Source organism: Convolutriloba macropyga, chromosome 14 (genome assembly GCF_964194025.1).
Source record: "Convolutriloba macropyga chromosome 14, txConMacr16.3, whole genome shotgun sequence".
Taxonomy (NCBI): Eukaryota; Metazoa; Xenacoelomorpha; order Acoela; family Convolutidae; genus Convolutriloba; species Convolutriloba macropyga.
Genome location: NC_134481.1, coordinates 42913609 through 42937537, shown reverse-complemented (window position 1 = coordinate 42937537; position 23929 = coordinate 42913609). Strand labels below are relative to the sequence as shown.

General features: G+C 35.2%; 1 protein-coding gene across 5 annotated transcripts in view; it reads left to right on the top strand.

Moving 5' to 3' along the window:
• Positions 1-23929, top strand: part of LOC142353511 (uncharacterized) — an 82379-nt gene that overhangs the window by 23366 nt on the left and 35084 nt on the right. For 2 of the 5 annotated variants that reach the window (XM_075405766.1, XM_075405764.1), the window contains exons 3-8: positions 9656-10002; positions 15765-15831; positions 16011-16204; positions 16895-17035; positions 21644-21664; positions 23847-23879. In XM_075405766.1, coding sequence (XP_075261881.1) covers positions 9656-10002; positions 15765-15831; positions 16011-16204; positions 16895-17035; positions 21644-21664; positions 23847-23879 — 803 coding nt within the window. The remainder of the gene's footprint in view (positions 1-9655; positions 10003-15764; positions 15832-16010; positions 16205-16894; positions 17036-21643; positions 21665-23846; positions 23880-23929) is intronic. The other 3 variants (XM_075405765.1, XM_075405767.1, XM_075405768.1) reach the window with 3 other exon arrangements.

Below are 23929 nucleotides of genomic sequence, written 5' to 3'. Positions count from 1 at the left end.
ATTGAAATAAGTTAATTCACAATGGGGCTCGTAATATCAATTCTAGTTATATGGATAACAAATGTAAGAAAATTACTTGCACATCAATGGAAAGGACAAACTTAAGGCAACTTATAATTGTAATTAAAATAATAATAAAAACAAAATCCACGGTTCACTTCCCAAATAAACTAAATCAAAACCGCTCACAGTATCCCAACTGGTCTTGCAATTATAAACTTCCAGATTTCAATCTCACTCTCAATCTCTTCTAAAGTTTAGTCCCACTAAACCAACTGCTTTCTCTCGCTTGTGCGAAAATCTCTCCTGTGTCCAAACTTGAAGTTCTCCCAAAGTTCTCCAAAGTCTCCCAAAATTTCTCTGTGTCACTTCAATTTATACTCAACCAATACGCTCTTATCTTAAGCAAACAAACCTTAATCTCTTAAGTAAACATTGCAACTTACACTTGAAATCTGTCACATTCTGTAGGAGGGCTTTGTTTCCTATGCAAACAAACCAATATCAAATTATCTGTCAGTCAACTGCTACCAACCATCTTTCTCCTTATCTAAAGTAAACGACCATTGGACTCTTATGTAAAAAAAAATCCACTCCGCTTTATCTCGTATGCAATTTACATATCAATCAGGGTTTGTTCAGTAAACATTAAACGTTGCTCTGAAAATGTTATTCCTCTATTTCCGCTATCAAATTAACTAGCTGCAATCAATCCCTGTCAAACATCATGTGTTGAATAAGTAACTAAACTCAATCCCAAAGCTGAGAGCAATCGTTTTTCTGAGTTTTCTCAACGTTTCACGCAATTCCCCAGTTAAAAACTTACGAAAAGACTAATATTTCTAAAGGCCCACAATTTGACCTCTAGGGGTCATCCAAAGTTCGTCACCCCTCCAAAATCAGGGGTCAAGTTGATGAAACTAACTATTGTCACGGAAACTTCTCTCATAGTTGCACCTATCTACAAAATTTTGTAGTCTAACTCCCACTAGAGCACGAGTAATGACCGCGCGCACTTCTCATCGACCTCCCGGATGACTCCAAATTTCAGAACGCAACTTCTCGCGAAGTAGTTTTTCAAACGTCTTCGAGTAAAAACTTCTTGTAAATATAGGGTGCCACCGACATGCCTGTCAAGTTTGATCACCAACGGATTAGCCGTTGCGGACTCGTTTGCAATTTGAAAATTTTTAGCGAGTCGTGGGTGCCAAAACCTGAAAAATCTGAGTTCGTCAAAATTGACCAGGGTGGGTATTTTTTTGTCACTAACTGTCTCAGGTTATCATATTATTACCATTTCAAAGTCATTCGGCTGCTCAAAAACGCCAATTTCCGGTTTTCGGCACTCGGTTTATCCCGCAGCACGGGCGTGCGGTCGGAATTTGGGGTTAAAAATATCACCAATCGAATGCCCTTGAAAAGTTACACTATATTATAAAGCTGCTACCAATACTTCACGAGCAATTCAAGTTTTACGTCCCGCAGCACTGGCGTGCGGCAGTTCCGTGGGGGTTGATCTGGGGTCAAATCTGACAACAAAATTGGATTCTCGTACCCAAATTAGTCTTCCCCTATTTTCAGGTCAATCCGACTTCAACTTATAGAGAATTTTCTATTTCAACTTAAGTGCCAACATTCTTCCGGTAACATCCTATTTACCGCAGAACACACAAAAAGTTATCCTAACCCTTTTCCATGATCATCTCATACATTACTGTAAACTTAATACCCATTGCAACCCTTAATTAGTCTTATATCATACTCAAACAGTCATTTTTCTATTCAAAATATCGAAAACCTTCAAATCACAGCACTTCCGGTGGTAATAGCTTGGGGTTGGGTGGTCGGATTGGCCCAAAAGGTATACCAGCTTTAGAGAACCATTGGGTGTACCTGACATTAAAATAGGGTAAACGTCCGCTAATTATAACCCTCCATGGGGGGTTTAGATCTGCTAGGTGGTATTTCGAAAAACTGATACATTGCCTTTTTATTTAATAAAAAACTCTACTTAACTAACTCAGATCGAAAAGGTGTTACCGGCCGCACATCCCTATTATATATGGACAATTGTTAGGGGAACATCTCCACAATTTTTCAGAGTCCAATGATAAATATAACTCCTGAGTGTACCAGGTTTGGGGTGCCAATTAATTTACAAAGTCAAATTCGCACTTTTAGCTACTTCAAATTGAAATTACAATTCTGTTCAAAGTATCTAGTTCACTTCAAATGATCGCTCTCTAGTTTACTTCTAAATTTAAATCACTCATTTCGATTTTGGCTTGATGCACAATTACAACTTTGCTAATTCAACTAAATATTTTGACAGCTCAATATGCTTTTGTTCATTAATTTGTTTGTTTAAGATATATCACTCAGCTCCCCTCTCGGGCGCCTTCGAAACAATAACCCTTTAAGAAAGCAAGATTATTTCAAACACCTAATTAACTTGTCTAAGTTGAACTAAATTATCTAACTTACTCGCAGTTTCTACATATGAAAATTTTTTATGTTCTACAGTTCAGACAGTTTTATTTGCGGATAAATAGGATTAATTATTCGCTAGTTATTTTCAAAGGAACTGTTTTGATTGCAATCTTTGGAAAAGTAAATTTTGCATAATTGTTAGAAATTTTTTTAATAGATCAGAAAGCTTCCCAAAATAGACGAGAAAGCAATCGTGTAAATTTTTAAAGGAAACAGATGAGTTAGAAATTCTAGGCTTCCTTTAAGAGTTCCGTAGAAGGGATCTCTTATCTTTGATCTCACCACAAGTCAATAGCGATTTTCATTCTGTATAAAGCTCTTTTCGCTGGATCAGTTTTTTTCGTAGGTGATTTTTTTCGTCTGATTCAAGTAATTTTTCTGCATCGTTAATTGGGCTAAGTGATAAATCCAAAAACTTTGCAGATTTCTTAGAGGTTAGAGCTTAGGTTGGAGGAGGCACAGTTTCATGGCGTAGGGTGCTTTTTCACCCCCGCCTCCCACTCCCATACAATTTTTGAAAATTGAATAGGTTCGTTTATTCCTCCAAAGGAAGCCCTCGGGACCGGCAATTATCCAGTACAAGTCTTACGTCTAAGAAAAGAACGTCAAATATGACAAAAATCAAAAATTAATTTACTTTTTTTTTGAAACACCCGTGTCGAAGCCAGTAACGAATTCTTTAAAAACATTAGATTTTGTGACACCAATCCTTTTTGAGACCTTCCCTTGACAAAATTAATTTCATCTTTAACCTTTATTTAACGAGACCAGGTAACAAACAGACAATAAAAGGAACAAAATTGCGAAGTTGAATTTTTTTTCTTTTTGGAAAACAATTGTTTTCAAAGTCATGAAAGCCATTATCTATCTTCTAATATCAGAACATCGGCTCATATACTCCTCCAGGAAAAGCCAATCAAAGCTGGTCATTGTACAGGAAATTAAATACGACTAATAAGACAAAGTAAAAACGACAGTTAAAGACAAAGTTAAAAAACTCAATTAAATTCTTCAAGAAAGTACTGTCGAAGCGGTAAAGAACCACAATCTATATCTTTTAGGATTTTATTATTATCAATTGTGCGTTTTTTTGAAAGCGAATATGTGATATATGAACTGACAATAACGTGATAAATTGACAAAACTAGAAAACATGAAAAATGGGCAAACACCTAAAAATTAAAAAAAAAATTGTGAAATCTAGTAGTATCAAAGCCAGAACACCATAACTTAAGGCGTAAAATCGCAATAAAGACTAATTTGAATTCAGCAGAAAGAAGGAGCACTTTTTGATTGCTGAAACTAAGCTACAAGTTGACCAGATCAAGAGAAAAATCGAGGCAAAGTTCAATAAGCCATTTTTTATTTAAATATCAAATATTTTAAAAGTCAAAACGACCATAAGTTTTACAGCAATCAACTAGATAAATTAATTTCAAGCTAATTAGGAAGCCAATAGGACCTATCACTCGTGAGCTTTGATTTGAATTGTTCTGTTATTTAATTAAAACAAAAAAGTTTGAATTTTTTTTATAAAAACCGACTGACGAGTATCCGATATATTTTTGGATTGTAACGGTCCAAGATTAGTACAGAACTAGTCCTGCTAGTGCTGATTTCTCTTAGGAATATTTAATTTTTGGAAAGTCATTGATATAGATATTTTGTTAGTTTAAAAAAAAACAAAATAAATGCTGCGTTTTTGATAATCAACGAATAAAGTTAGCAAAAAACGGCAAAGTTTTATTTACAGAGCACTCTCAACGGAAGTTGAAGTGGAATTGGCCCCCTTTTCAGTCTACAAATATTGTGTTAGTGGTGTTTGGTTGTGCACTTCTGCAAATTTAATCAGAGTGGACTAAAGAAACTTATTTCGTGCTGTTTTTGATGAAAAAGTCTGAATTTTGGGAAATATTTAGCCGGAATTTGTGACAAAAAATTCAATGAAAACAGCCGACAATATATTTTGTCTGCAAACGTAAAATCAACAATATTTTCTTGAAAATTTTATTCAATTTTATCAAAATTGGCGAAAATTTAGTCAAAAATTCCGAAAAAAGGTGAATGAAATAAACTGAATTCACACTATTTTCTCAAAAGTTTAAACCTCGATATCTCCCTGTCAAAAACGAAAATCAAAAAAATCTGTTTAATTCCGTATTCTACGCTGGACAAGCTTTCTAATGATACCAGTCTCAACTCTCTACGATGAATATATCGATCGGCCAAAATTGACTGAACGTTGGACAAGCTTTCTAATGATACCAGTCTCAACTCTCTACGATGAATATATCGATCGGCCAAAATTTTGGGCTTTTCTGTGTTAATTTTGGGCAATTTTTAACACCTTAATTTTTTTTGACATGTTTGGATACGCTCATTCAAATAAAACAAAGTTGTTCACTATATTTATTTTTTTTAATGTTCGTATAATAATGGATTATAATTGGCTGTCAATGAAATCTTGTTTCATAGAAACGATTATGATATTATCCTTGATGGCTTTTTCAAAAAAATCCTATTTGCAAGACCTTTTCGTACTTGTGCTCTTTTCACGAAAGAGTACTAATACGAAAGAATGAGCCAGGCAAGACTTAAGCGAATTATCTTTGTTTGGATAAAAGCTTTAATAAAATTTGAGTATTTGGAGAATTTGTAGCAGCTGAGATTTTCTGAAATCCATTATTGCATCTGTTGTCAACTTTTTATTTGGACAACTTAAACCTGGAAAATTTAACTCGAGCTTCCCTGTTCTAAAGTGGCGATTAAGTTATTTAGTACTGAAATTTGATATAAGCAAAAACTGCCTTCGTTTTGCAACCTGATAGCTGCTTTTCATCGGTTGCAGCTTTGAGTAATTTCGATCTCTTTGTTGTGACAAAAGACAAGCATTTTTGTTGAGACGAATCTATGGAGAATTTTTACAAGAGTCGTCGGTTATAATAGACGGGAAATTTATCCAAGCGTTTTTATATTGTCTGAACACAAAATATGTTAGTGCGTATGTGTGTTAAAAACATTTAGACTCTTATTGTTCAAATCCGTCTGAAGAAGTCGCATTAACTTCTGGTACTTGAATTTTTGGTTGATTTCGGAGAAATAGGAATTATGCGCCTCTAGAGAAAATAATGGTATGTTTAATTATGAAATTATTGAATGTTATGAGAAAATTATGAATATATTAATTTGATTTGGATGTGATGAATTGCTCTCGAGCGGTCGTGATTATTATGAACTTTCGTGTTGCGTGACCGTCTTCTAGAACATTCTATCGATTTCGTTTCTTGAGGGACTTCCTCACGCTTGACGACGTCTTGAATTTTTGCTTGACCTAAATGCTACCTCCCTAGTCGGATTTTTTTTGCACCTATAAAGAAAAGTTTTTCTTCGCTGCAGCCCCCTCCGAATTAAAACTGCTTCGCCTGTCGTTCGAGAGTAATTTTTCCGGCGTTAGTCGGTTTATGTTTTATCTTTAAAACCAACAATGAGAACATGCATTAATGCTAAGCGTTATTTTGATTACACAACTCTGACCAATTTTTAGTTAAGTTGAAGACAAATATAGAAAATTAGAAATTGTTCGAATATTACTTGATTTACATTACTAAAAGAAAAGCTGCAGCGATTGTTTTCTGTACCCGAATTGTGCGTCTTTTTGAAAACAAAATCAAAGCTTTTGTTTGGGGGCGTTAATAAAAGGGAAATGGGTTTGAGAGGAAATAATGTGTGATTGTAATGTAGCCGGGAGGGGTGCGCATTTGTCTGGATTATGGTGACAATAAATGGAATGAATTGGGTTTTAAGCAGTGGACAGTATCATCTAATTCTCTCGCTCCGACTCTTTCTATCCTTTCTGTTGCTACCCTCAAAGTGTGGCTGGGGTCCCTGAAGCGATTAGCTTACACGTTGATGGGAGGACCATTTCTCCTCTCTTCGCTCAAATTGTAGACCACTGCTACAACAATTTTCTAATCTAAATTGACTCTGTGCCCTGCAGGGCTAGCGAGGGCGGACGCTCGGTCGCCGGATAAATTGAGTACATTTTATAGGAAAGTAACTGGGGAAGGAAATTTTAGGGGAGACTGAAGACAGGGCTGATAGGTGGCCCGTTTTTAATTTTATAAACGCTCTCCTAATGCTGCAAGTTATGGTTATTAGTTCAATTTTGGAGCATAATTTGATACGGCTCAAGTGTTCTGGTATTGAGCTAATTGGAATATTTTTGAGGGGGTAATGGAACAAATTTTGCACCGATAATGAAAAAAAAACGCATGGTAGGTTTCTGTGCAAAATTGAGACTTGAAATTTGCAAAATATATTTAGCGATCACCGTTTTGATATTCTATACGAGAACAAGAGGTTCTCTGATTGAGACATCCTCGCGGCCTGAGCAATAGTGGCTGAATTTTTGATACCATGTAAGAATTTCAGACGCAGATATCGTGTTCTAACCCAACGATAAAGGACGCTGAAGCTCAATAAGACGTAATTTGCAAAATGGGGATCATGATAAGACCCAAGCTGAAGCAGATGACCAGAAATTAATAATTGTTCGCGATATTCGAAGTTTTCAATAAAAAAAACGTATATGATTCTAAATATATGTCCGAAATAGCAGTTTCGTTATTTATTCGATAATAACGAAAATAATTTTAAATTTTTATGAGGCTGCAACCATCTGTTGCAAAAAAAAACTAATTTAAAGTGATTTGCCTTGCAATCGTCTGGCACAGATGGGGAGTGGTAAAATTTCAGTTTTGGATTTTTGCCACGATCGGAAACCAAATAACAGGGAATTGTCGCACTAATCAATTTTTTTCTCGAAGATATGAGAAAAGAACAGCCAATTGTATTTAAAAAAAAGAAGGTCGCAAACGATATAAAATTTTTCAAGGATTGGATAAAAAGAACCAAGAATTGGCAATTTTACTCTTTATAGACAAAAGCGTAAGCTAATAACGAAAGAAGTTGAAGATTTCCGTACTCAGTTTGTTAACAGAATATACAAGAAAGATGAAAATGAGAAAAAATCTTAATAATTGTTCTCGAGCCAGTTATTAATTACTGTAAACGTGTCTTTCTTATGCAAAGTTTTCGCTTGACGTTTTATTACCACTTGTTTTTGAACACTTAATTGCACTTCTTGAGTGACTTTTCAAGCTTGACTTCTTGATATGTGCGTGATATTAATTTCTCCTATTCCGAAATTAAGTCTGTCAAGTCTAAATGCTCGAGTCTAACACACGGAATATAGCCGCAGCTTCGAGCCCCTCACTAGCCGGAATGGTTTTTGCACCCATAAAAATTATCTATGCTATCCCTCTCTAAATTTGCCCCGACTGCCATTCAAGATTTGTTCAAAGTTAATTTGTTCATGTTTGATTAATTGCTCTCAATCGAAGGTTGTAGCATTTATAATAGTCCTGTCGGTTTTTTATGCGATTTTTCGCTTGACCGATTGTTCCACTGACCCATTTGACTTTTCGTCCTCCAAAACGGATAAACAGGTAGCGCCCATCGGGCAATAAGTTCTCTTAGAGCCCTTCAGCTCACTGGTCTCAATGTATGCGATTCACAGAAACTGTTTTGTAGACTTATTCTTATAGTGTGATTCTTAGAGGTTGACCAGCTAAACTTTGGCAAGCTACTGACGAAGCCAACCGGTCGTTTGAGAGCAATTCGCGCGACCTTAGTTGGTTATGTTGTATAAGTTAAGTCAATGACAAAAATGAAAATAAATTTAATTTTGATGAAAGTAAATTCAGCAATTGGTTTTGCTGTATTGAACTTCAAGTATGTACTGTCTTTTAAGTAACGTAAGCTCTTGGCTCAACAGATCACAAAAACCTGGAGAGATCAATAAGATATTTATGTTCAAATCAATGCTGCTAAAGAAGTATAGATGTGATGTGTTAGTCATTGGATTGCAAAAAAAAGTTGTGGTCATGATGGCTTTATTAACAGGGCTTTGAAATGTTTTTTTTTTACTTTTTCAGCATCTTAAACCCCTGCTTATCAGTGATTTTTAACCCTCAAGACTGGACAATTGCAATAGTAAAACTAGTCCACAAGGGTAGTTCTAATACCGACCCTAATTAATTTGGACAACCCATGTCTGTTTAGTTCATTAACTAGGTTTGGGAAAAAGGGTATAGTCGAATGCTATTTTTGTTACCAAAATCTAAGATATTGTTAACTGTGCGAAATTGTTTTCAACCTAAGCGATCTTGCGTTGCTCTATTAAACTGTAGTTGTTCTATGCGGAAAGGTTTAATAAATCGGTGTAAGATTTTCCTGTGATTCAACGCTCGGTACGACTCCCTAGGTGTTTTCGTTGAATTTTTCACAGATTACTAAACAATCAAGCTACAGTACATTGTAGCCGATTTTGAATGTTCAGATTTAGAAAAAGTGGAATGTAAATGGCAAATTAGCGTTGCTTATAATATTCTTGTTCAGGCAGTCTTACCAATTAATCTTCAAGAACAGAGATAAAGTAATTTGTTATCATATCGGTTCCTAATACGTAAGCATTGACTTGGAGCCTGGAAAAAAAAATGCTGAACCGAGTCCAAAACCTGTTTTCGGAGTCGCATTTAATTTTCCTCATGATATATTTCTGGATTGCTCGATGTAATATACTTATCTTTGGTAATGCCTCCAATCAGTAGTCATCAATTTTTTTATTCATAGCTCCAAGCGAGCGAAAGTTGACTTCCTGCTCCTCCGTCCGCCCTGCTTGGGAGCAATTCGTCCGACATTAGTTTTGAGAATTTTTTCTAAGAACAAAACGCATTTTCTGTGCTAAATATTTGAACTTGTCCGTTAATAATATGTACATAGTTGTTATTAATCCCGTACTTGTTCATCTTATCACTGCTGGTAACTACTTAAAATATTTATTTATTTCAATTTATTTAAATATTTTAGTTCAAATATTTAGCACGGAAAATTGCGTTTTCTCCTGAGAAAAAAAAGTATGGGATTAAAAACAACCATCTTCGAAACCTGCAAACTTTTCTTGCTGTACCATTACAAAAATTGGTTTTGAGATCTCGAAGTTCAATCTGCTATGGCCGTTTCTTTTTGTTTTGCTATTGCTTCCTGCTTTGAAGAAAAATAAAACTAAAATATATACAAGTGATGTTATTTTCACTTGTTTTAGCAATCACAGTGCTGCAAAAGCAAGACGAGGTCGATGACAAATCACATGCGCCCACTTATGGCACCAGGGGCTCCCCCACTGGAACTAGCTACACAGGCAGGATAGTGCCCCACTTCCCAGGCGAAGACTTCCCCCAGCCCCTGACTGCCTTGACCACAATGGAGACTCAGTCTATATATGCTGTAGAAGACTATAGTGCGGGTCACGGCAGCCATTGTGGGACAACACAAGCGTCAATTTACACGTTGACTGCAGGAGCCCCGCCTGCAAGGGAGGCACACTTGATGCAGTTGCATGCAATGCGGCATTACCCACTTATTGACCAATATTACTTTAGCCAACAGGAGGTAAACATTCCATTTAATTTTTTAAAGCCGCGAAGATCAACATTTTTCCAGATTTTTCAAGATTTTTTCCAGATCAACAAATCGAACAAGCACGTGCAAGTTTTAGATACCAGTGCCAGCAATGCTAGACGTTCATATATGTACATAGCCAAAACTAGACTTCCATGAACTTAATGTAGTTTCAAAGTTGAAAATGTGTTTTAAGCATTGTTACGCAACCGTTACGCGGTTCTCGATAATTGCCTGAGATTCTTAGCAATTTCAAGCATAGTCATGTAACCCATACTTATGTAACATTGTAACAATCTAACAACTTAAATTAACTGGCAACTCGATTTCATTCAAGAATCTTTTGTTTCCGCGATTGACTTTACCCACTTGGAGAGACGGGTAATCTTGTACAACGTATAGCGGCTAATACATTGTATCAAAATTCAAAAATTTTTGATTAAAAGCGGTAAAGCGATAGCTGGGGCTATTATTGGCGTTCTCTTGGTTTTTTTACAATTTAAACAATTTGATTTGCATCGAGACGTTGACTTTCTTTAAGATCTGTTCACATATTTCTATTATTTTTGAAGTCATTTTGAAGTAGTGGTATATGACGTGACGTTCTTCCAGTTTAATTGAAAGTAAGGTGAGAAAAAGTGTGTTTGAAAAACATTAGAGCTTTCTCGATTGTGATTTTGTCTGTTCGTGTCGCAATTTGGCTTCTGTATTTACTTTTCTTTCGTAAGTTTTGGATAATTTTTTATAGCTGCGAAGCTGTAAGCTGAGCGTAGCTATATTGCGGTGCTCTTGGTTTTTTTTGTTTCGTCGTCTGACGCTTTATTTTCGTTTTACATTTGTTCTAGAACATTCTGTCTCGTCACTGCTTAAATGGCTTTTTCGCGCTTGATCTCACGCTTTCTGCGTGACCTAAATTGCGGTTATTCAGAAACAGAATCTGTTCCTAAAACAAATTTGATTGTAAGAAAACAGATTGTATGGTCCGACAGCCGAGTGGTTAAGGCGACTGGCTGTTAATCCGGAGATCGCCGGTTCGAGACGCGACAGGGAAACTTTTTTTGCACCTAAAAACAACTTCAATTTGAAGTAAACTTGTAAGTTTTATAGGCGGCGGCGATAACTATTATCAACTCACTTCTGTATCTTTTTCCATCTGTATTTTACGGCACGCAAGTCTATTTCGCAGCTATTCCGGCAATCTGCCGGCTATGTTTTCTATTTTTCTATTGCTTTTCGGACTCAATTCCTGATCTTTTTTTAGGTCTAGTTTTTTGAGTCAATGGAAATTCGTTGAATTGTATTTCAGGAATTGTCTTGTCATATTTAAATTTCGTCATCAAGATTTTTTGTTACGACCATATCACGTCAAAATTTCGTCGAATAGTTTTTTGCTCATTCATTCATGCGATTTCAACTGAATTGCATGGGTGACGTCAGAATTTTACTCTCAATGGAGTGAGTTTTTGTTCATTCGCGTGATTAAGTTTTTGGTCACACGTGACTTCTCTCTCAAAGATGACTTTTTCACTCTCAAATTGACTTTTCCTACTTTAATTCAAGGAGACAAGGTCAACTGAGTGTGTGTCTTAAAAAGGTCATCTAAAACATCTCATGGAATTAGCGTTTAGTTATACAGATTTTCGAATCAAAACGTAACATGTCTGCAATTTATAAAGAAGAGAAATTTCTTTTATTTTTTTTTGAGACTGAAGATCTACGAAGCTGTGGCGGCTATTTTCTAGCAATCTGCCTGCTTTATTTTTATGAGCTTGGAGGTTATAATGTTTATTATCTCGAATGGCATTTTGTTTTGTATTAGCATGTTTAAACTTCAAATCCCCCATCACTTGCCCTTGACAGTAATATGTACCGAGCAGTAAAATGTGTCATTTTATCGCAAAGCATTTTATGTTATTATAGCACTTGAGCGAGGGGCTTGCAAATAATTTGCTTAGATTATGCCAGGAGCCAGCGGAAAAAATCTTTCAATTTGTTAAACGATATACACCGTGTCCACTGAACTGTCACCATTGTAAAGTAGCCTATTAAATTGTTGTTTCTCTCTCAGAAACTGTTGTGTTACTCTCTTACTTCCCGTGCGGTGCTTATGAACCCACTGGAAAAATTATGCGTTATTCGCACGTGTGCTAAAATAGCACCTGCTGAGGTATATAAAATATACTTTTACAAAGCTTGGGACTGAAAAAGAATAGATCCTATAGCATAGGCCAGCTCATGCATTTTATCAAAGTGAGAGACAATCAGTTATAGAAGGCCAAGCTCAAATTAGATAGGGAACAAACAGTTTCATGAATTTTGCGAAAAAATGAGGGCAGAATATGAGAGAAAGTTTTTGTAATTTGATGAGTAATATATCTGCGAGGGTGTGAAAACATTGTGTGAACAATTATTGCACGATAAATTAACCATCTGTAGTAGCAGAGACGATTTGAAGTAATTTTTAAGCAGTGCTTTCTGTGCCAGTCAGCTGTGTTTTATAGACACACCGTTATGGTGCAAAGTAATTTAACGCTGAAGCAGTTATCTTCTACTGTTTTGAGAAACCATGCAGCTTGTATTTTTAATACTTGGAATTGAAAACTTCATGCTTTGAACACCGAAAGGCGCTATTAATTATAAAATTTGAGAAGTCGAACAGAAAAAGATCTTGAATTGCTATGTTGAGAGAGCGCGCGGCCTCAGAACTTTATTTTTTATTACTTGAAAATGAGAACATGTTTTGTAAAACTTTCTGAGAAATTGAAGCAAGGCAAATTTTTACAATCTGCGTCATTAAAAAAATAGTGGTTCAGCCTGTTTGTGACTGATCGACATTGTAGATCGAGAAAAAAGCCAGTGGTTTAATTCGAAAGCATTTGCTAATTAGATAAGTCAAATAGGCCTTTGAGTCAAATAGGCGCTCCACTATTGTACAAGTGTGTTTTTTTAACAAACTTTTTTGCTGGCCGTTTTCTTCTGTAAGGTTTTTGTTCGCTTGAGTGTTTTGACTTTTCGTGAAAAGAAACATGATAAATGGTGATACCCGAGGGCATTAATCTATGGGCTGCTGTCCTAGAACCATTATAAGATCCAAGTGGACTGTGCAGCGAAGCTGCAGCGGAATCCTGCAAAAAGCAGATACTCATGGTTTAAAGGGCGATCTTAGACCCCCTTTCCCCACCCCCGCTTTTATCCCGCCGCTCAGAGGCTGGCCTACCTCTACTTAATTTAGGTGCTAGCTACCAGTAAAGCCATCAAATCGCTTTGAGAGCAATTTGTGCGACAGTACTGTGGTCGTTTATATATTTTATGCATGCTTATTGAAATTTTTGAGAAATTGGCTACTAATGCAAACAGGCATATAGCAAAAAAGATTTTTGGGTGCTCACCAACTTTTATTATCCATTCATAGAACGCATGGATTCAACAAACGTCGAGTACGCATTTTTTACGACTCTTAACTGAACGGAGGAATGTTGCCATTCCGTGGTAAAGTTTTTTCTTGTTTTAATGCCTTATCCTTTTAATTCTGTTTTTAGTTTTATATGTTCATTAGCAGCTAGTTTCAAGTTGACTTGCTCTATTGTTTTTCTATTCTGAAATGTCTGAATGTGATTTCTTATTACTAAAATTAAATGTCACCTAAATTTGATTGTTAAAGTTAATGATAACTATCACCCTTTCAAGATAAAAAAAATAATTACTTTTCAACTAAACAAGACGACCGCTTAACTTTTTCACGGTCAATGACGGGAACCCGTGTAGTGACAGATCCTTTTAATAGAGCTCTTCGGATTAATCAAATACAGCAATTTGATTTTCAATTGTTCTAAAAATTGCCTCGGTAATCTTTCTGGTAGTAAAGTATATTTTGCTATCTGCTCCGTAAATATGGCATCAATTATGAATATATTTTGTCCGTTATGGTTGGAATATGTTTTTCAGTAACGTTTATAGGTTATGCCTGTTTATATGCTATGAAGCTAGTTTCTTTATTGCTCTCAAAAGGAAGGTTATAGCAATTATATTAGTCCTGCTGTTCTTTTCATGTGAATTTTTGTTATACGGTTTTTTATTTGACCACCAAAATTTTGCGAAGAACGGGATAATTCGGTAAAGACTCTGGCATTAATTTACTGAACCGTTATTAATTGCTCTCGAACGAATATTGAAGCGATTATTGTAAGCGTGTGTGTATTTTTTTGCAGAAGTTTACCTTGACCTTTTTCTAGAACATTCTTTCAATTTCACTTGTTGAATGTCTTTGTGACGCCTGGCTTCTTGATTTTTCGCTTGACCTAAATGGCTCTTATCGAGAAATCAAATCTTTTGCTAAAATAAAGCGACTGTAAACTAGAAGAACATAAGGTCCTGATGGCCGAGTGCTAAGTGCTCCAGTCTCGTTGGAGTTTTCTCACAAGTTTTTGAATTCAAGGTCACATCAATGTTTTTGTACGTTTTGTTGACAACCGAGGTTTGGAATGTAAAAATCTTAGAACATTTGTGACTATAATAATGAAAAAAATTTTTGCTACAATAATTATTATGTAGCACTTATAGTTTATTAGTTCTATACATTTTTGCCATTTTGATACCATTATTTTGCATATCGACTTGGAAATTGGCAGCCCAGTAATTGAAAATTATCAACTGTTGCTTGAAAATTGTCTTTAATTGCTCTCGAACGAAGTTCATAGCAATTATTGTAAACGTGTGTCTTTTTTCAATGCAAAATTTTCGCTTTACAATTTTGCGCTTTTCTTCTAGAACATTCTTTGACTTCTCAAGTGACTTTCACTCTTTCGTTCTTCATTTTTCAGTGATCTCTATTGCTCCGAAGTAAAGCGTGTTGCTATTATAAAATCAGTTGCAGAATAGTACAGGTAAGTGATTTGTAGCGCAGTAGTTAGTGCGTGTGGATGTGGATCGGGAGGGCAGTGATTCGAATCCCGGCTGGGGAAAAGTTTTTTGCACCCATAAAGAAAAATTGACCTGAATTAAATTACCTTGCCTGTCGTTCAAGAGCAATTCTTCCGACATTTGTCGGTTTATGTTTGAAGTTTTTGGTCGACAAATTAGTTTCAACTACTTTCTCATTTTTTGGGAGTTTTGTTCAATATGAGGCTGTTCGAATGCGTGCTTCTCGTTGAAATATTTTTTCTGGTCAAATGAGCTTTGGCATTTGAAATCAGCAAGCACAACTGATAGTTTGACTTAAACTAGAAAATTAAAAGAGAAAGGATGAAAAGATTTAACGAAGGATGTTTTATTTAACACCGCAAATGTTATAATCTAATAGTTTCGTTTCCTCTAATTTGTGTTTGATCACAGTAATCAACTTTATTTGACAAAAAGGGCGGCATATTATATAATCTATATGCAAATTTTTTAATTGTAAAAAAAAACATCCGCAAATCTACAGATATCTTAGTAGGCTTTAAATCCACGAGTTGGTGAAATGCAAAAATACTTTGATTCAGAATTCCCGTCCGTTTTTTTTCAAAACAAGAGAATGTAGCTGTAGTGCTGACCCCAAAAAGGGTCATATTTGGAAATAGTCGTTTTATAAGTAGACTTTTTCAAGAACATTCATGAGAAAAGGTAACTTCGATAAACATATCCATGCTTTTTTTAAATTTTATGCGTTGTTTTACATTTGGTGGGTAAGAATGTGAAAAACTGATGTATCACTTATTTTTCTCTATTGATCAAACTGAATAAATTTGAGGTTTCTATTAATTTTCTGTTTTCAGTGCTACCTGAACAAGACGCTTCTCAAGTGGGAATTCGATGTCCTCAAACTGGAGGAATCATCTGCTCGTGAGTCCTTTTTTTCACACATTTCAAGTTAAATGAACTTCTTCCAGAACTTCATGAAATTTATTTGTAAATTTTCAGAGCTATGATTTGATTTCAAAGACATAATTTTTGGACTGTTTATTTGCTAATTACTAATAAACCAAAGAAAAGGTTAAATTAGAGATGTTTTCTTGTTACAGAAGGTGTGTTGAAAGATGTTGGCCTGAAGCTGTTTGACATTTACGGTCTTGTGGATGAGTTTGAGTTGTCCCTGGTGGCTCTGCACCAGACTTTCCAGCTTATCCAGGCCTCCTACCATAACAACCCCTATCACAATGCAGCACACGCAGCTGATGTTGTCCAAGCCGCTTGCTGCCTAGTGGCTGAACAAAAGGTGAGTTTCATGAGGTGATCCAAAAGTTGCAGAGGAAGTTATTAAATTTAAAAAAAGAACAGTCTGAAATGTGGGAAATAACAGAAAGGGCAGCTGAGAACAGGCCGCGGTAGCCTAATGCTGTTCCGCTGCGATTACGCAGGAACCAAAAATATTATTATGATTATTAAGGGTTTCCCAGTACCTGCATCGTTTCATTTAATTCTTTAATAACCCCTGACACCGAAAAGCAGCATCAGATAATATAAATATATTGTCACTTGTAAATAGATAATAATATTACGTTGTCGTTTCCACCAATGAGCGTGGGGACTTGAAATCAACAACCGAAATACAAAATCAGGCTGGTCATGGTTATACTGAAAGATTGAAAACTGCTTGTGTGGGTACAGTTTCAAAATGTCCGCATGGACAGTTTGACTTTTTCGTCATTTGAACTCATGAGAATCTTGCGGTTAACTAAGATTATCTAAAGACCTCTCTTTATATAATCTTAGTTAACCGCCAGATTCTCATGAGTTCAAATGACGAAAAAGTCAAACTGTCATGTGGACATTTTGAAATTGAACCCACAAATTGAACTAAGGAAATTATGCATTTTTCAGTAAAAAAAAACAGTACACATGCTTTTTGTTCTTTAAAACGCTGTTCAATTTTTCTTTTAAAATGATTAAGTCTGTGTTTTGACAGATATCGAAGCATATGACGAAGTTAGAGCACCTGGCCATGATCATAGCGGGTGCATGTCACGATCTGGACCATCCGGGAGTCAATCAGGCTTTCCTCAAGACCACCAACCACTACCTCACAGAGGCTGCCAAGCGATACCCGGTTTGTACTATAGTTTCCTTTTTCTTGTACAGTAGATAGTATGTAGTATGCATATCTTCTTGTCAGTGACTCATGTGTCCTCAGCACCGCATGACATGTATAGTATAAAAATTCGTTATTAAAGGGACGCATTTCATGGTAGTTGCTCTCAAATTAAATTCGCAGCTTTTATTTGGCTCGTTGGTCTTTCCAGCAGTTTTTTTTGCTCTTGTTCAAATAATCTTACTCTTAATTTATCCTTTATATTAAAAATTGAGTGTTTTGTTCAAATTCTTTGTGTTTTTTGTTTTATTTATTAATAGACGCACAGCGATAGCTGGGGCTATTATTGGCCTTCTCTTGGTTTTTACAGTTCAAAGAATTTGAATTGTATTGGGGCGCTGTCTTTTTTACGACTCGAAGAGGAGTATTGGTTTTCTTAAGGTTTTTTTTACCGGACGTACTATTCGTTCAGACGATGTTTTGACCTAAAAGCGAAAGCGAGTAAAATTGCAGTGTGAACTAATTTTTTCTGAGCGAGAGAAGTTTTTTGATCATGCGCTGCGTTTAGTGAATGACTTTTTGACATTGAAAAGTAGTTTTTGACTGAATGGCACATATAGATAACCGTTTTTAGCCGTTTTTTCGTCTAAGTGGCCTAGTTTTTTTTGCTTGTAATTTGGTTTTTTGTAGAAATAATTTTTAATCGATGCTATGTTGAAATGGAAACCTCGGAAATTGATAGCACAGTATTTTGCATAGCCTGAAATTGCGTTTCAAATGCGAAATTGGTACTTATTTCTTGATTTTTTAGTTAATTTTTGGCTTTTTTTTCTATTAATTTCTTCATTTTTGGATTTTTTAGCTGTTTTTTGTCAAAAAGCAGTTAATAAGGCAACTTCCCTTTGATAATTCATATACTCAATGCCTCTTTCTACCTCGATGTAATTTTGTTTCATAAAATTGTACATTTGCTAATCCGATTTTCCTAGTTTTTTTGCAATTTTTTTTCAGTTTTTTGTTTGTATTTTGCTTTTAATTACTAGAAATAGTATTTTGGGGAGCACGAGGGACTTTAATTTCGTTTCAATAAAAATTCAATCATTTTTTGGTGTTAAGTTTTTGAAAAAACAGATAAATTTTTTTCATAAATGTCTTAAATATTTTTTGACCACTTTTTTGCAAAATGTTTCGTATGTCTGAATTCTGCTTTTTCTTGTTTTATTCTGTTCAGCAAGTTGGATTTTTGTCTCGAATGACTCGTTGTCTTTTCTATGTCTCGAATGCTGATCAATGAAATGTACTCGTTTTTCTTGATTTTTTTAAATTTGATTTTTAACTTTCAAAAATCAAGAATTGATCTTTTTGTTACGGTGTTCCTAACATTGTGTCCATATTCTTCACATTCTCGTTTGTATCATTCTTGTTTTGTCCTGGCACCTACTTTTGTATTCGTTATATTGATTTTTTCAGTTGTTATAAATTGAATGAATTCAGCTTTTTCTTAGATCTTGGTTTCTTCGGTTTTCAATTGATTTAATTCAAAATAAGGCAGTACTGGGAGTTTGCTAGAAAGTCTTTTCCAACATTTCGACTTATTACTGGTCATTGCAATTTTATTCCGGGCTTGGTATTGTTTTTAGACGATTGTTTGCCTTTGAATATTATTCTGTTGCTTTTGTTTTTCTATAATTAATTTAATTTTTGAATTAGTATGAAGTCATGTTGTCTAGCATATATACAACAAGGAAGAATCATGTATTATTTTTGTCTTAATTGCCGTGATTAGAAATCTAATTGTAGTGGTTCTCTGATTCTTAAAATTGAGCACTCTTTTTTGAATAATTTTGACTTTCCTGTCTTTTGAAAAGTTTTTCTGCCGTTTGCTTTCGCGATCTTTTTGAGATTAGAATCATTAATTATCTGAGGGCAATTGATGGCCCTGTCAGCTTTGTCAGGCTATCAGTTTTTTGACCATCCTAAAAATTTCAGACTTTTCTAACGTTACCAAACGTTTTCAATAATAAACTTTTGCTGCATTTTCTTTCTCTTGGTGACAGTGGTTTAATTTTCACCGATTTTTAGATCAGACCAGCGGAGGTAATGAGTTAATGGTTTAATAAAAAAGGTAATGGCTTCAGCTTTTTGTGAAGTTTTGGTGCTTCGAGTCACTTCCGGAATTCTTCCGGCTATGTTTTTTTTAAGATCTGTTCACACATTTTCATGGTTTTTGAAGTCAATGGAGTAGTGATTTTGGTCACGCCGAAACAGGAAATGGAGCGAAAAAGCGAGTGGTTTTGCGGCGTGAATTTTTTTCGCTCTAATTTTAAAGTAGAGTGAGAAAACGGTGTTTGAACAAAAATTCGGTTTCTCTAGTGGTTTTTTGTTCACATGCGGCAATTTCACTCTGATTTTTACTGTTTTTTCGATTTCTCGAATCGGATTTTTTTTCTAAACGGTTTTCCCAATCCATTCACAGCCATTCTAGGCCGAGTTTTTTGTTTGAATTACAATTTCATTTCTCGCTAGCGGTTTTTTTGTGTTCACATGCTGCATTTTGTCATTGATTTTCTGTTTTTTTTTCTTATTTTTTATCTGATTTTTTTTACAAATTATTTTTAATTAATTCATAGTCCTTTCTATGATCAACTAATAGAGGCAGCAATACGTTATACAGATTTTTAATCAAAATATAACAGATCAGCCTTCAATGAAAAGATGAATTTTTTTGTCTGTCTTTTTTACTGTTTTTAGACTGCTGATCTACGAATCTATTGCGGCTATTTTCTGGCAATCTGCCAGCTATGTTTTAAATTATTCGTTTTCCAAAATTCATTATTTTACTGCACTCATTCATTGTAAATTTTCTTTTCATAATTAACTTCAGAGGCTCTTATAAAGTTAACTTCCTGTATTGTAAATTTGCGAAATTTTTGAAGTCTTCAATTGAATCAAATTTACACTTTCGATATAACTCTCACTAAATGTTTAATTTTTAAAATTATTTTTTGATGTCATTCGTCGCAGCTGTACCATGGTTTTAAACTCCCTAGTGTAAGATTGGTTGCACAAGTTTTGTTTGCAAAATCAGAATAATATTTATAGGGCAGTTTGCAGCTTGTAGAATATAGCGAAGATCATATGAAGCAATTACTGAATGACCTTTTTTGGTTTTCATTGTGATTTGTTTCAATTGATATTTGTTTGCGTTTGTTTACGCATTTTTTAGAGAGCAGAATGAAGAAAGTTTAATCAAAGTTCATCGTTCGTTTTCTTATTTTCGTCCAGCAAAAAGATTGGTTTGTTCCATGCCTCAGAAAATTTTACTAACTACTGACCAACTAAGTTGTATCAATGCTGTGTCGCCCGTGAAGAGTCATTGTTCGGTTCATTGTATGTCCTACAAGATCGTTTAAATACAAGATGAACAGTAGAGGTCCCAAATTTGAGCCTTGAAGTACACCTATTCTTAAAGGGAAAAAAGTATTCAATTTCTCCGCAACGTTTTTTGTCCTGTTTGTTGGGTTGCTTTTTAGCAAGGCCTTCATTCATTCACAGGTCCATGGAACCTCATTCTGTACAACTTTTCTATATGAAGTGAGTAATCTATACATGGAGAACAACTGCTCTCAAGCAGTCCAAGAACGTCGGAGTTTTCAGTGCTTTGTTTATGAGAAATGTCATATTGTCTATAATTCCATCAACAAACGACTATTACGAAAACACTGTTTCGAAACAATAATTTGTGTATTTTGGTTGGCGAAGACGTTACAAATTTTTCAATCTAATCTTTAATAACACAATCCAAATACATTGAACTGTGTACTTGAGGAATTTTGTCAGTTTTCAAGTTGGTATTGACTTTTTTGTTCAATTTTTCTGAGTTGGGCTCAACACTGCTCTGTTGGCCGGATTGGTTTTTGGTTTTGATCCAATTTCTATTCTTTTGAAGAGATTAAATACGTCGAAGACACCTATTTTTAAATTGCTGTCTGCAGCGATTAGTGTTTGAAAATGTAATGGTTTCTTTTGTTGACAGTTTTTCTTAGCAGCCTTTTTAAATTCCAAAAACCCTCTCAGTTATCCCGGGAAGAATTTTTGTAACTTTTATACAAAAGATGTTTTCTTGCTAGATAAGTTTTGGATTTGGTTTTGAACCGATTTTTTTGGCCTTTTCTCGATTTATGCTCTTTTTCCTCGATTTTCAAGTTAAAGTGTTCAAAAGATCAGTGTATGTTCTCCATTTTTTTGGACTTTTGCAGCTCAGTAAGCATTAAAATGTAAGCCTTTCCTAGAGATAATAGAAACACCACCCTTTTCTGTTGATAGTTGCATGATAAGGGTTCATTGTTTCGGTCCATTTTGAATTGCTGATTCGTATGAGTGCCCGATAACCATGTTTCAGTGAAAGACAAAAAGACCATGCGTTAAAGGCATCGTTGTTTTCTTTTCTGTGTTTACCAAACCCTTGTTTCGGGATCATAAGAGCCAACAAGAAATGTATGAGGCGGTGTTTATTAAAACTACAGTTCTCATTTTCAATCTATTCCGGCTTTGTGGAAGAATATTACAAGTCACTTTGCCCAGTTATAATTATAATGGTGATTATAATCTGATGAATGGTTTCAGTCTGCATCAGCCGTTCATTCAGTTAGTTCACACCCATTCTATTCTATCTCCCTCTTTTCAAATCTGAACATCTATTCACTCACTCCCCCTTGATCGGAGATTTTATTGCTTATTCAAGGTTTGTTTCATCACCATAGCTTCCAAGTGTGATTGAGTGTGTGTCTGTGTTTGTGTGTGTTTTAGCTCCAAAAGCTGCAAGCTACTGATCAAGCGTCTTAAATACCCTACCCGTTGTTATTCTAACCATAATTTGATTATCATGTTAAGACTTGGCTGTCTTCATTTAATTGCTCTCAAACAGTATTGTAGCAGTTACGGTGCCGTACTATTTTAAATAATCGATTTTTTATTTGGATTAATATTGTATAGCCACATGGCGATAAGGAGGCCATTATTGGTATCGTATTTTTTTAATATTCCACAGAGTTCTGATTGTGTTTTGCGTTGTATTTGACGACTTGAAGACTAGTGGGTATTGATATCTTTCACTTTTGCGACTTCAAGATTTGTTGGTATGGTGACATGCCTTTTCATGACCTGAAGGAAATCAATTATATCGTATATCGTTCCCCTGTTTCATGCGACTTCAATAGAAATATTGATCATTTTTTTGTATGACGCGAAGCTGGAGTAACAATGTCGTCCACTTTACTTTTAAAGTTTGCTCTCGCGGAAGCAGAAGTTGAGGCGAAACTAATTCTGAAGAAGAGAGAAAAATTTTATTAAAGTGTTTTTCGTTCTTCGTGAAATGGAAAAAATTTCATAGTTTATTCTAAATATTTTTCTTAGTTTTCAATTTAATGTTTTTGGTTAAGTTGGTTTTCTCGTAATAGTGGAAATCGTTTTGCTGTAAAAATCTGTTATTGGGTCCCTTGATTCCAATACGTTTTTAAAATTTCGGTTGCCGTTAATCTTTCATTTTTTATGTGACCTTTCATCTCTCTTGCCAGAAACTTATTGAGATTAATCAAATTTTTGCCTGATTTTTTGAAAATTCGTTTTTCTTCATATTGTCTGGAAATTTTAGTAAGCATTTTTACATGCTCTCGAACGAAGTTTGAAGCAATTAATGTGAACGCGTGTGTCTTTTTATGCAAAATTTTCGCTTGACCGTTTTTGCGCTTTTGTTCTAGAACATTGGTCTTCTTGGGTGACCTTTCCCCCACTAGGTCTTCATTTTTGAGTCATCTCAGTTGCTCTTGTTCTGAAATTTAGTTTGTTGGTAAACGTGATTGTGATCGATTGTAAATCGACTGCATTGTAGCTGAATTGTTAAGATGTCGGACTGTCAACCCTGATATCAGGGGTTTGAACCCATGTGGGTTTTTGCAGCCATAAAACCTGTCTAGGCTACACCCCATCTAAATTATATTGCCTCCGCCTGTCGTTCGAGAGCAATTCATCCGAACTAGTTGGTTTTTTGTTACGTTACTAAAGGCTGCGTCCTCTACTTGACTATTTTTTGGCAATACAAGGAGTCTATTGATCAGAGCATCTGTCTCGACGCACTTCTTTCTTTCGACGCACTGTTTCAACCTTATGGGCTAATCGTCAATGTTTTCCTCGAGTGGCATTGTAGAAAAATTCCTATAATTTGGTCTACAATAGTTTACAATGCAATTTGGTCAACTTGACAAGTTGCATTGCCTGCTAACTATGCTCAAGTTGACTTTTTTGGGTGTTTTTTTTTCTGGAAATTTTGCCGATTCATCAATTTTTTGGTATTTGAATGGTTTCTTTCGCCATTTTGTCGATTAGGACTGTGCAAGCTCTGTTCATATTGTTAAGTTTCGCTGGTGCAAAGAGTTCTAAAGGAAAGTATTATGGGATTTTGATGTTATCGTTTCCTCGTTTTTACTTTCTAGAACTGGCTTCAGATTTTAATGTATATTACAGAATAAATTTTCTTCTTTTCCGTCTTCGTTCCAATCCTCAATTATGACCGAGGTCAATGGGGTCAATCGCAACTGTTTTTCGAGGAGGTTCATCACTTGTTACTTTCTCTTAGTAAGCCTTCTCCAAAAATTTTTTTGTCAGTTCTTGAACAAAAGTATCTATGGCACTCTCGTAGTGTTGTCATCTGTTGTTTGAGAGCAATTTCGCCGACTCCTCTCTACTGCTTTGAAATATAAACTCGCTAAGAATCGGAAGCATTACAACATAAGCGTTTGTACAGATATTATAGAAGGTGCCACTGTTTTAGGACAGTGAAAACACCAGTTTAGACATGGAAAAGGTAAGCACAATCTGAACTTAATCTGGAACTGTTTCCTATCTTTACCCAAA